This window comes from Berghia stephanieae, chromosome 14 (genome assembly GCF_034508935.2).
Source record: "Berghia stephanieae isolate SIO BIC M18660-M18661 chromosome 14, UCSD_Bste_1.3, whole genome shotgun sequence".
Lineage (NCBI taxonomy): Eukaryota > Metazoa > Mollusca > Gastropoda > Nudibranchia > Aeolidiidae > Berghia > Berghia stephanieae.
In genome coordinates this window covers 24,092,632-24,105,835 of record NC_088373.1, presented here as the reverse complement: position 1 = coordinate 24,105,835, position 13,204 = coordinate 24,092,632, and the positions used below count along the sequence as shown (strand labels likewise).

General features: G+C 41.9%; 1 protein-coding gene across 2 annotated transcripts in view; it reads right to left on the bottom strand.

Annotated features, from left to right (window-relative positions):
• Positions 1 to 13,204, bottom strand: part of LOC144960124 (uncharacterized) — a gene marked incomplete in the record, with an annotated part of 388,686 nt that overhangs the window by 41,477 nt on the left and 334,005 nt on the right. Inside the window, 5 exon segments of one of the 2 annotated variants that reach the window (XM_078893102.1) lie at positions 5,459 to 5,561; positions 6,835 to 7,010; positions 7,726 to 7,847; positions 9,161 to 9,326; positions 11,307 to 11,560. In XM_078893102.1, coding sequence (XP_078749228.1) covers positions 5,459 to 5,561; positions 6,835 to 7,010; positions 7,726 to 7,847; positions 9,161 to 9,326; positions 11,307 to 11,430 — 691 coding nt within the window. 2 annotated transcript variants of the gene reach the window in all.

Genomic DNA, 13,204 nt, shown 5'->3' with positions numbered 1-13,204 from the left:
TTTTTTTGTTGTTGTTGTTGTTATCATTACTGCGTCAAATCAAAACAATCCGTTTATTTAGAATGAGAAAGCTTGAATGATAAGAAAAAAGAAGAAAGAGTAGGCTATTGGTGACGTCATTTGCACACGGCACTAGGGGTGCTATCCGATGCAGTTATGAGGAAATACGATTTAGATTTAGCGAAAAGACAGACGACATTCTCAATATGTTATGTGCTTGGAATAAGATTGTCCTCACAACTGTTATAATTATATCTAGATAAGTAATAGTACAGATTCAAAAACAAAACAAAACAAAACAAACAGAAAAGAAAAAAATAGAACAAATTCTTTGAGGCGTTTCGAGTCAGTTGAAAACCACAACTTTTAACAACACAGGGAAAACTCCGATTGAAGAAATATGCAGAAGTTGAAATTTAACTCTCTCCTAACCAGCCATTTTCAGGATATCCCCCCCCCACCCCCCTTTAAACTTCACACCCAACTAACACAAAAATATATTTTTTATCACTCAAACACAATAGCAGTAAGTTCTTGCGATACATAATTTCTTTAGCAAAACATGCTCTACAACACACTGTTCATTTTCTTTTAATTTTATGATGTACGAGTGAAATTTGAATAAGAAAAATGTTGGTTGTATCGTAACGAATGTGATTTTCCTATAGTTGGTATGGAGAGGGTTAACATTCCTAAAGACTGTTGAAACGATGAATATCATAATATTGGGACAATTACTGGTCACATTTCTAATTCCCCGATTGGATTGATGACGGAGGTTTCACTGTATTGGGTTATTTATAGAAGCTGCAGTCAGTAGAGGTAGAAGGGGTGGGGGGAGGAGAATCATCACATCAATGTTTGGTTTCGTGATAGGAAACTTACCTGGGTTGTCTGAGGTCAGTGAAGGCATTAAATAAAATGTGATAAAGAAAAAAACAGTAAGTGATTGGGAGAAGGGAGTCATTTTATTTATAATCATTGACCAGTTAACTGCCGTACTCTGGACAAACAGGTATTTAGAAATTTGGCCAGAAAACTCATCCTTCATATTTATTTTCACTTTCACTTCCTGATGAGAGCGAATGTTCGAAAATATATATCTATATATATATATATATATATATTATATATATATATATATATATATAAATATATATCTATATATATATATATATACATATCGATGACCCTGGATCTTGGCAAAACTCTCAAACCTGGGACGTCGCTTAAATCGATCGATATCGAAGGACAGTCAAAAAATTTTGAATACAAGTGTTTCCAGAGTACAGCAGTTGAACATTATTTTGCATTGGTTTCATAGTATTTCCTTTACAAAAATGAGCCCATAATAGTTTGGGTTATCAGACCTGCAAAAATGTATACGTTGTTTAGAATCATTGGACCACAATAACAATATACAAAAACAAAAAAAAATAATAATAAATAAAATAAAATAAAATAAAAATTTTGAAAAATTATTTTTAAAAAAACAAAAAAACACGACCATGATTATTATAAAGGATGGCCTTACTTACAACAATCATAAACATTTTAGTCAGTGTGACATAAGTTTACTGTGACAATTTTTCCAATTGGAATTTTCAAACCAGTGATGGTGAGATAATTACAAGAAAGACACAAATAAATATATACAGTGATCTGAATTACCAGTGATGAACCATTTCACCATTGGGGAAAAGTGAAAATATAAAATTCCAAATAACCACTTATATTCTGAAGAGATTTATTCTCGTGCGGCTATGTGGTCTTGTGGTATGACACTCGCTTTTGGATGGATCGGAAGGTCCTGGGTTTGAGCCTCGCTCGGCGCATGGTAAAGTCCTCGGGAAAGGCTCTTTACTCACATTCTCTCACTGTACTCAGGTGTAAAATGGGTACCTGGCCGTTAACAGCATTGTATAAAAGCTCAAGTTTTTGGGGGGTTTTTTTCTTTAATGTGATTCTTTGAGGATTTTGATGAGGTATCAAGGGAATGCGTTTACCATTGGTTATGTCCCTTAGTTGTATCCACCACAGTGAACACTGTTTTCAGGACAACTCGTATGGAAACAACAAAAGGATTGATGTTTTATTTTTTTAAAAACCCAAATAAACTAGAGCTTTTATATATCTCAATATCTACTAAACGTGCTCAAAGAGCTTTACAAAGGGTCTTTGACCAACAGCGACATGTAGACTATTAGGCGATATTACAATTTCTCCCGACAGAAACAATGCTTGTAACGGCCAGGTATTCATTTTACACCTGAGTACAGTGAGTAAATGTGAGTAAAGAGAGCTTTCCCAAGGACTCAACTATGCGCCGACTGAGGCACAAACCCAGGACCTTCCGATTCGAAAGTGAGTGTGATTCCAAAGGACCACATAGCCGCACTCACAAGTCGCACAAGACGTAACAAACAAGAAGCAGCGGCAATACAGAGATATATACTAGTGCAAAATCAGTACATAGCCTGGCTGAGACTAGCTTGTGTACATGTGGATGCCCAAAGCAGACGATGGAGGACATCCTTAGCTAGAGAATGCCAGGACGGACCCAGCTGCCCTGACCATGACCAAAGAGTCTGCTCCACACACAGACGCTGTGGAGTGGGTTCTGCCCAGAGCAGACGATGGAGCACATCCTTAGCTAGAGAATGCCAGGACGGACCCAGCTGCCCTGACCATGACCAAAGAGTCTGCTCCACACACAGACGCTGTGGAGTGGGTTCTGCCCAGAGCAGACGATGGAGCAGATCCATAGCTAGAGAATGCCAGAATGGACCCAGCTGCCCTGACCATGACCTAAGAGTCTGCTCCACACACAGACGCTGTGGAGTGGGTTCTGCCAGAGCAGACGATGGAGCACATCCTTAGCTAGAGAATGCCAGGACGGACCCAGCTGCCCTGACCATGACCTAAAAGTCTGCTCCACACACAGACGCTGTGGAGTGGGTTCTGCCCAGAGCAGGCGATGGACCACATCCTTAGCTAGAGAATGCCAGAATGGACCAGCTGCCCTGACCATGATCTAAGACTCTGCTCCACACACAGACGCTGTGGAGTGGGTTCTGCCCAGAGCAGACGATGGAGCACATCCTTAGCTAGAGAATGCCAGAATGGACCCAGCTGCCCTGACCATGACCAAAGAGTCTGCTCCACACACAGATGCTGTGGAGTGGGTTCTGCCCAGAGCAGACAATGGAGCACATCCTTAGCTAGAGAATGCCAGAATGGACCCAGCTGCCCTGGCCATGCCCTAAGAGTCTGCCTCCACATACAGATGCTGTGGAGTGGGTTTTGCCCAGAGCAGACAATCGAGCACATCCTTAGCTAGAGAATGCCAGAATGGACCCAGCTGCCCTGACCATGACCTAAGAGTCTGCTCCACACACAGATGCTGTGGAGTGGGTTCTCCCCGAGCAGACGATGGCCTGACCATGACCTAAGAGTCTGCTCCACACACAGATGCTGTGGAGTGGGTTCTGCCCAGAGCAGACAATGGAGCACATCCTTAGCTAGAGAATGCCAGAATGGACCCAGCTGCCCTGACCATGACCTAAGAGTCTGCTCCACACACAGATGCTGTGGAGTGGGTTCTGCCCAGAGCACACGATGGAGCACATCCTTAGAGAATGCCAGAATGGGCCCAGCTGCCCTGACCATGACCTAAGAGTCTGCTCCACACACAGATGCTGTGGAGTGGGTTCTGCCCAGAGCACACGATGGAGCACATCCTTATCTAGAGAATGCCAGAATGGACCCAGCTGCCCTGGCCATGACCTAAGAGTCTGCTCCACACACAGATGCTGTGGAGTGGGTTCTGCCCAGAGCAGACGATGGAGCACATCCTTAGCTAGAGAATGCCAGGACGGACCCAGCTGCCCTGACCATGACCAAAGAGTCTGCTCCACACACAGACGCTGTGGAGTGGGTTCTGCCCAGAGCAGACGATGGAGCACATCCTTAGCTAGGAATGCCAGAATGGACCCAGCTGCCCTGACCATCACCTAAGAGTCTGCTCCACATACAGACGCTGTGGAGTGGGTTCTGCCCAGAGCAGACGATGGAGCACATCCTTAGCTAGAGAATGCCAGGACGGACCCAGCTGCCCTGACCATGACCTAAAAGTCTGCTCCACACACAGACGCTGTGGAGTGGGTTCTGCCCAGAGCAGGCGATGGACCACATCCTTAGCTAGAGAATGCCAGAATGGACCCAGCTGCCCTGACCATGATCTAAGACTCTGCTCCACACACAGACGCTGTGGAGTGGGTTCTGCCCAGAGCAGACGATGGAGCACATCCTTAGCTAGAGAATGCCAGAATGGACCCAGCTGCCCTGACCATGACCAAAGAGTCTGCTCCACACACAGATGCTGTGGAGTGGGTTCTGCCCAGAGCAGACAATGGAGCACATCCTTAGCTAGAGAATGCCAGAATGGACCCAGCTGCCCTGGCCATGCCCTAAGAGTCTGCCTCCACATACAGATGCTGTGGAGTGGGTTTTGCCCAGAGCAGACAATGGAGCACATCCTTAGCTAGAGAATGCCAGAATGGACCCAGCTGCCCTGACCATGACCTAAGAGTCTGCTCCACACACAGATGCTGTGGAGTGGGTTCTCCCAGAGCAGACGATGGCCTGACCATGACCTAAGAGTCTGCTCCACACACAGATGCTGTGGAGTGGGTTCTGCCCAGAGCAGACAATGGAGCACATCCTTAGCTAGAGAATGCCAGAATGGACCCAGCTGCCCTGACCATGACCTAAGAGTCTGCTCCACACACAGATGCTGTGGAGTGGGTTCTGCCCAGAGCACACGATGGAGCACATCCTTAGAGAATGCCAGAATGGGCCCAGCTGCCCTGACCATGACCTAAGAGTCTGCTCCACACACACAGATGCTGTGGAGTGGGTTCTGCCCAGAGCACACGATGGAGCACATCCTTATCTAGAGAATGCCAGAATGGACCCAGCTGCCCTGACCATGACCTAAGAGTCTGCTCCACACACAGATGCTGTGGAGTGGGTTCTGCCCAGAGCAGACGATGGAGCACATCCTTAGCTAGAGAATGCCAGAATGGACCCAGCTGCCCTGACCATGACCAAAGAGTCTGCTCCACATACAGATGCTGTGGAGTCAGTTCAGTGTTGGAACGGCAAGCTATGACGATGATGAGTTGTAAGCCTATCCGACCACTGATCAAGGGAGTGAATTGGTCCACAAATGCATTCACTCCATAGAAAGTAATAAGTAAAAAAAGAAATATACCAGTTTTTTTTTTCAAATTAACAAAATGATCAAACACTAAACCTTTCGGGATAAAAACCCTTCTTCAGCTAACAACAACAACAACAACAATAAAAAAAACAAAAACAAAAAGGACCCCCATATAAAAAAAAATTAATAAAAATTTAAAAATACCTAATTCCAAAACAACCTATGACCTCTCACCTTTGACCAAGACCTGGACTCGCTGAGAGCTGATGCCTTGCCCCACGTGATTGGTCGGCGTACACCTGTACGATCCTGCATCTGATGGGGCCACGTTGCTGACCTGAAACCAAATAGATAAATAAATGAAATAAATTAGATAAATATTATGATGAATAAATAAATAAATAAATTTAGATAAATGAATTGATAGATAAGTAGTTAATTAAACAAATGAATAAGAGCAATAAATTAAATAATTTGATAAACAATTAAATAAATATATAAATAGGCCTATATAAGATCAAACAAGAGTAATAAAATCAGTGGATGAATAACTAGAATAAATAAGAGTAATTAAGTAAATAAATAGCTAAACAATTAAATAAATGAATAAATAAACAGACCCAGCTCCTACAAAGAGTTACTCTCTGTCTATAAAAAATAATACTGACTACATTGCTTAAAAAATCACCACATGATTATCATTCTTTTCCTTAATTTAAATTAAATTGAGTTTTTATATAGCACAATATCCGCTAAATGTGCTCAAAGCACTTTACAAGGGTTCCCTGACCAACAGCAACACGTAACATGTAGCGAAACATGACGCCTCTTAGGCGATATTTCAATTTTTGTTGTTTTTTTCTGACAGAGACAAGGTTGGCAACGGCCAGGTACTCATATTACACCTGAGTACGGTGAGAGAATGTGAGTTAAGAGCCTTTTCCAAGGACTCAACTATGCACCAGGTACTCATATTACACCTGTGTACAGTGAGAGAATGTGAGTAAAGAGCCTTTTCCAAGGACTCAACTATGCGCCAAGCGAGCGAGGCTCGAACCCAGGACCTTCCGTTCCGAAAGCGAGTGTTACACCACATGACCACATAGCCGCACAAAGAAACAAACAAGCAATCACATAAAATAACAAACAGCAGGAGAACAATAGATTTCAGTTGTCCAGCAGGTCCATACTATCTATAGAAACCAGGATAAACTCCGGCTCCTTTGAGCCGAATGGCTCTGAACGACTACTTTACAGCCTTCAAACACACAAACAACCAGACAAACAAACAAACAAACAAAAAATAAATTTAAAAATTGAGCTTTACATTGCGCAATATCCTCTAAATGTACTCAAAGCACTTTACAAGGGGTCCCTGGTCAACAGCAACATTACAATTTTTCAGACAAAGACAACGCTGTTACGGCCAGGTACTCATTTTACACCTGAGTACTGTGAGAAAATGTGAGTAAAGAGCCTTTTCCAAGGACTCAACTATGCGCCGAGCACGAGGCTCCAATTCAGGACCTTCCGATCCAAAAGAGTGTCATACCACTAGACCACATAGCCGCTAACGAACAAACAGCAAGCAGGAGAACAAACAAACAAACCAGCAGCGTCCCGTTGTCCAGGATGTCAACGCGACCCTCTTCCTCCAAGACCACCTGGTCTTTGTCCCACGTGATGCTGCGAATGGGCGGATTGGAGTCCACTGGGCAGTCCAGCTGTTGGAGATGACCTTTGGCCCAGGTGACCTGGGATGGCATGGGGCGTACCATTGGACGGTCTAGGGACAGAGGAGGAGGAGGAGGAGGAGGTGGAGGAGGAGGATATGAATATAAGGTTAATGTAATTATAACAAGTATAATTAATGACTGCTTTAGTAGGTAGTGGTAGGTAAATCTACTAGTACAGATTCATCTTAACTACGCGCGCCACTACCACATTTCTCATTCGTCTGTAGTGTTTCATTCATTCATCCTATTTTGTTGATAAAAGGGAAACCAGAAACGTCCATTTTATCTGTTTTCGTATATTATTAAATTGAAGCTTACATTCAATTTCACAATGTTATTTGTTTCTTCGAGCTTCGAGCAGCAACATTTACATTACCCAGTACATATATGTTCGGATAATTGTGCCAACCATGAGTAAAATTCACCCAAGACTTTTTAATGAGCTTAATATGATATTTGATATAGTGCAATATCCACTAAACGTGCTAAAAAGCGCTTTACAAGGGTTCCCTTGCAAACAGCAACATTTAACATGTAGGACGGGACATGGCGCCTGTTAGGCGATATTACATTTTTTTTCGGAACTCTGTTAACGACCAGGTTTTCATTATACACTTGAGTACGGTGAGAGAATGAGAATGTGAGTAAAAATACCTTTTCCAAGGACTCAACAATGCGCCAAGCGAGCGAGGCTCGAACCCAGGACCTTCCGATCCGAAAGCGAGTGCGATACCACTAGACCACATAGCCGAACCCAAGACTTACAAATGACGTTGATGTAGGCCGAGGCCTCGTCATAGCCCATGGTGTTCCGGGGACGGCACGTGTACCAGCCTCTGTCAGTCTTCACTGTGGCTATGATGAGGAGGCTGCCCTCAGAGGTGATTCTGTAGACACATTGTTATTGTTATCATCATTATCATCATCATTATCGTTATCGTTATTAATTTCGTTGTCGTCAAGGTCATCATCGTCATCACCATGGCCATCATCATCACAGCTATCACTTTCATCATAGTCATCATCACCGTGCCATTAGCAACATCATCATCATCATCATCATCATCATCATCATCATCATCATCATCATCATCATCAACAACAACATCATTATCATCATCATCATCATCATCATCATCATCATCATCATCATCATCATCATCATCATCATCGTCATCATCATCATCAACAACAACAGCAGCAGCAACATTCAACGACAAATAAATGTGACCCCTCGTCTCAATACGTCGCAATGATTAAGATGCTGAAAATGGAGTTAATGGCCGAAAAAAATCAGCCTTGCCATGAGTTTGTATGTTTTATGGAAGAGAATGGATGTCGTATCTTGGAATGCTAAATTCCAATAATCCAAGTACTAGACCAGTCTTGCTTTAACTCACTCAATCCTAACACCGACTATATCCGTAGTTTACCCTGGTAACTTTTACCCCATGCCTATTTATTCCATTTTTATGAGACAAATTACAGGCATAGTATCAAAGCTCATGCTTTTAGTTTTTACATGATGGTAGTTGAATAAAACTATCTATGTACATGCTCATTTTTAACACATTTTTTTTGTTCCAATTTTGAAAAGTAGCAAAAGTCTCTAGGATTGGGTGAGTTAATTCGTTTGTTTTTTTTGTTTTTTTTTTGTGTCTGGTTCATTACAATATAACACCGTTTTGAGACGATGGGTCACAAATAGACCTTCAGAGCCATAACGCCCATGGAGCCGGAGTTTATCCCGGTTTCTACAGAGTGAAAAACGGACAATATAGCAATTGCTTACTACCCTTTAGATAGGACGCTAGTGTATCGCAAAGTACTAGCCGCCACCAGATCTAACAGACCCAACTACCTAATCACTGCTGGATGGACAGGGAGTGGAAGAGGGGGGGGGTCAGAAAAAACCCCGACTGAACCCTGATCGATCTTGGTTCCTTTTGTGTGTGAAGCGAGTGCTCTACCAACTGAGCCAATATAATAACAATAATTTTGTTTCAAAAACTTAAGCTTTAATATAGTGCCATATCCACTGAACGTGCTCAAAGCGCTTTACAATGGGGTCCCAAGCCAATAGCAACACTTGACATATAGGACGGGACAGTACTGTTAAGGGATATTACAATTTTGTTCGGACAACGCGACTTAATACCATTTTGAGGCGAATGGTAGCAAATAATATTCTCGAACTTACTTTAGTCTTCCAGCCGAGTAACCATTGGTGTTTTGGACATCTACGCCGTCCTTATACCACGTGTGGGTCACCTTACCGGGGTAAGCTTCGGTCTCACAGGGTACGATGAGTCGCTGGCCTTCCACCACGGTCTGGTTGCCGGGTTGTGCCATGATGTATGGACTTCCTGGAGATGGAATAAAGGGGTTGGGAGGGGGGGGGGGTAAGGAGAGGGAGAGAGAGAGAGAGAGAGAGAGAGAGAGAGAGAGGGGGGGGGAGGGGGTGTTAAAGAGAGAGAGAGATGGGGAGAGAGGGGGAGGAGAGAGAGATGGTGAGAGAAGGAGAGAGAGAGGGGGGGGGGTAAGGAGAGAGAGAGGGAAGAGAGAGGAGGGAGGATAAGGAGAGAGAGAGAGAGAGAGAGAGAGAGAGAGAGGGGAAGGTAGAGAGAGGGGTAGGAGAGAGAGAGAGAGAGGGAGTAAGGAGAAAGAGAGAGAGAGAGAGAGAGAGAGAGAGAGCGAAAGAGGGAGAGGGAGAGGGGGAGAGATAGGGAGGGGGAGAGAGAGGGGGAGAGAGGGGGTAAGGAGAGAGAGAGAGCGAAAGAGAGAGAGGGAGAGAGATAGGGAGGGGGGTGATGGAGTCACGTCATGTTATATATGATAGAATTTAATTTCAGCAGAATTTCAACACGGAGATAGATGACCGTGACCTTTGTAAACTACTGACCAAAAGGTTACGACACAAAAGAAGACAATGGTCGTCAAATACAAGTGAAAAATGAGTTGTTGTTAGAAGTGCTCAAGGAAAGAAATAAATAACAATGTGAAATTGAATGTAAGCTTCAATGTATGTTTTATAAGAAAACAGATAAAAATGGACGTTTCGGGTTTCCCCTTTATCAACAAAAAATGATGAATGAAAAACTACAGACAGATAACGTGATAGTGGCGTTGTTAAGGTGAATAAACAAACATCAATGTTGTTGTTTATTCGTCTTAACAACGCCACAACCACATCATCTCATTCGTCGGTAGTGTTTCATTCATCCTGTTTTGTTAATAAAGTTGAAACCCGAAACGTCCATTGTGTTTTTCGTATATTACATTGAAACTTACATTCAATTTAATTATTTTTTAATGAGCTTTATATATCGCAATATCCACTAAATGTGCTCAAAGCGCTTTACAGTTTCACATTGTTATTTGTTTGTTTCCTTGAGCACTTATAACAACAACTTTTTTTTTCTTTCTTTGCCTGGCGCTGTTTCATACACAAATCTTCACATCTTCACCTTATGCCAATGTCTGCTCTCCAAATGTGTCACAGCCGACAACGATGGACTTATTTGCAGGTCTGATAACCCAAATTGTTATGGCCCCATTGTTGTAATGGAAATACTCTCAAACCAACGCAACATGTTGTCTATTTAAAAAAAAATAATTATGCCCTTCCGCCATGACATCATAAGACAACGTCGCCTAGACATTCCACGAAGGAATATTATAGATTATTCATCAAACAAGATGTCTGATGTCAACAGCAGGAATCACCCATTTTGTCACATTGAGATATCGTCGCCTAGGCATTCCACGAAGTATTATAGATTATTCATCAAACAAGATGTCTGATGTCAACAGCAGGAATCACCCATTTTGTCACATTGAGATATCGTCGCCTAGGCATTCCACGAAGTATTATAGATAATTCATCAAACAAGATGTCTGATGTCAACAGAAATCACCCAAGTTGTCCAAGTGAGCAAATTGGGGGTTAATAATCTTGCCCAAGGAAAAAAAAACAAAACGAAAGTGCCTCGAACCCAGGACCTTCCGGGTCACAATGCAATGCCTTAACCCCTCGGCCGCTTCGCCGTCCATTACAACAATGTGAATTCAGGCCCATAATTGCGTTCGGTCATCAGACCTGATAACTAGTGCACCTTGGTCACAGCAATAAATATAGATAGTATGCGCTTGGCTAAGAAGCTCACAACTTTGCCATCCGTAAGTATAACGGACCAACACACAAAACTGTGTGTATCCATGAACGTTTATAGTCTGGTTAATTAATACAGTTCAGTGAGCATTACTCATAAACGCGGATGGCAAAAAAAAAAAAAACATCAACAAAGACCTGAGTGACGTCATCTTCGAACTATCTTTATCCTTACCATCCCGAGTGGTGGTCGGTGTGGCCACAGTCGTGACATCCTCCTGTTCGTCTGTTCCATCCAAGAATGCGATCACAACAACAACAAATATTCTAAATAACTTCGGAAAAGTCCGTTTTAACATCGTTAATTATAGTCACTGTTATTATTAGTATCCGCCTCATTGAAATCCCTCAAAACATCTTTGAATCAAGAAACACACATGATAATGATGATACTCAACTACAACTCATAATGTTTTGATACTGTCATCACAGCACTGAGCTCTACATGAATGATTTATGTTATTATATATGTGATTATAACATCCTTATTTGTGTAGTATGATATTATTAGTTGTAACACTACTTTCTTCTTCTTCTTCTTCTTCTTCTTCTTCTTCTTCTTCTTCTTCTTATTATTATTATTATTATTATTATTATTATTATTATTATTATTATTATTATTATTATTATTATTATTATTATTATTATTATTATTATTATTATTATCATCATCATCATTATTAAGTTTAAAATCATTTTAATAATTAAAAAAAAAAACAACAACTGAAACTCAAACACACATCGAAATAATTCACATTACAACTGAGGATCCTCACCAGATCGTTACAACAATCCACATTCTGTTCACATCGAGAAATTATAAGAGCATTAACTAACTCTAACCTTTTGAAACGAAGGAAGGAGCAAGATTAAAAACTATGCCATTGTCAACCTATGGCGCAAACTCAAGACTGCCATCCATCGCCGGAAAAGCAGCATTTAAGTTCATTTAAGGAAGTTGTGCTGGCAAACGCGAGAAGGAAGAATTCAGATGGATACCATCAGAAAGAGGCAGTTACGGTTTCTGGGACATAATGTGTGGAGGAGAGTTGGAATAGAAAAGTGGGTAACATCTGGGATGATCGAAGGAAAGAGAGCTAGATAGAGGAAGACAGAGAATGACAAATGTTTGAATAAAACCTAAGAATGGCCTCAGGTGATTTTAAAAGCAACGCAGACTCCATGCGTACCGCAGAGCATCGTGATACGTGGAGACAACAGTTGACCGGCAAGGTGCTCAAGAGTACAAGCCACGATAGATGATGATGGTGAAGGTTAACACTCAGTAAAATTGCCCGTGGTTACTTCATTTTCTAAATATTTTTATTACTATTATATCCCTGGTCATAACAATAATACGGCCATGTTATATGACCATGCGGTCATGTTTTCATTTGAGATGCATCCGCCTGAAGAAGTCTATTGAACATATCGCGTGAATTGACGAGACTTCGAGACTTCGTTAATCAAATGACACAGTCGCCAAAACCATTCATTGTTCCACAATGATGATAATATTGATGTTAGCCGACGGTCTGGACAGATTGTATCAACAGAGACACTATGCGCTTTTGGTCAAAATCTATTATTATGGGATATCTACGAGATCTATTGATCCTTTGTGTTTAGGGAAAATATTGACAACATTCGCCAGTGTGACTAGCGTACCAACAAGCCATTGTTAACACAAGGACTTATGCTAAACAACTTAATTAATTGTTTACGTTAGTGCACGGCCTGTGAGTGAAATGGGCGGGGTGGTTAAATTACAATCTTGGTAGCATGTCTTCTCATTTGGTTTTACGTTGTTTGTTGTTTTTTTGTTTTTTCTTTAAGCTTTTAGAAAAACATTATAAGAAGAAAAAGAAAGGCGGGAGAAAAGGGAGAGAGAGAGAGAGAGAGAGAGAGAGAGGGAGAGAGAGAGAGAGAACGCAGAGAGAGATGGAGAGAAACACACACACACACACACACACACACAAACACATACAAATAGATCAGAGAGAGAGAGGGGGGGAGAACGCAGAGAGAGAGAGAGATAATATTAACACACACATACAGTGGTAAGAGAGAGAG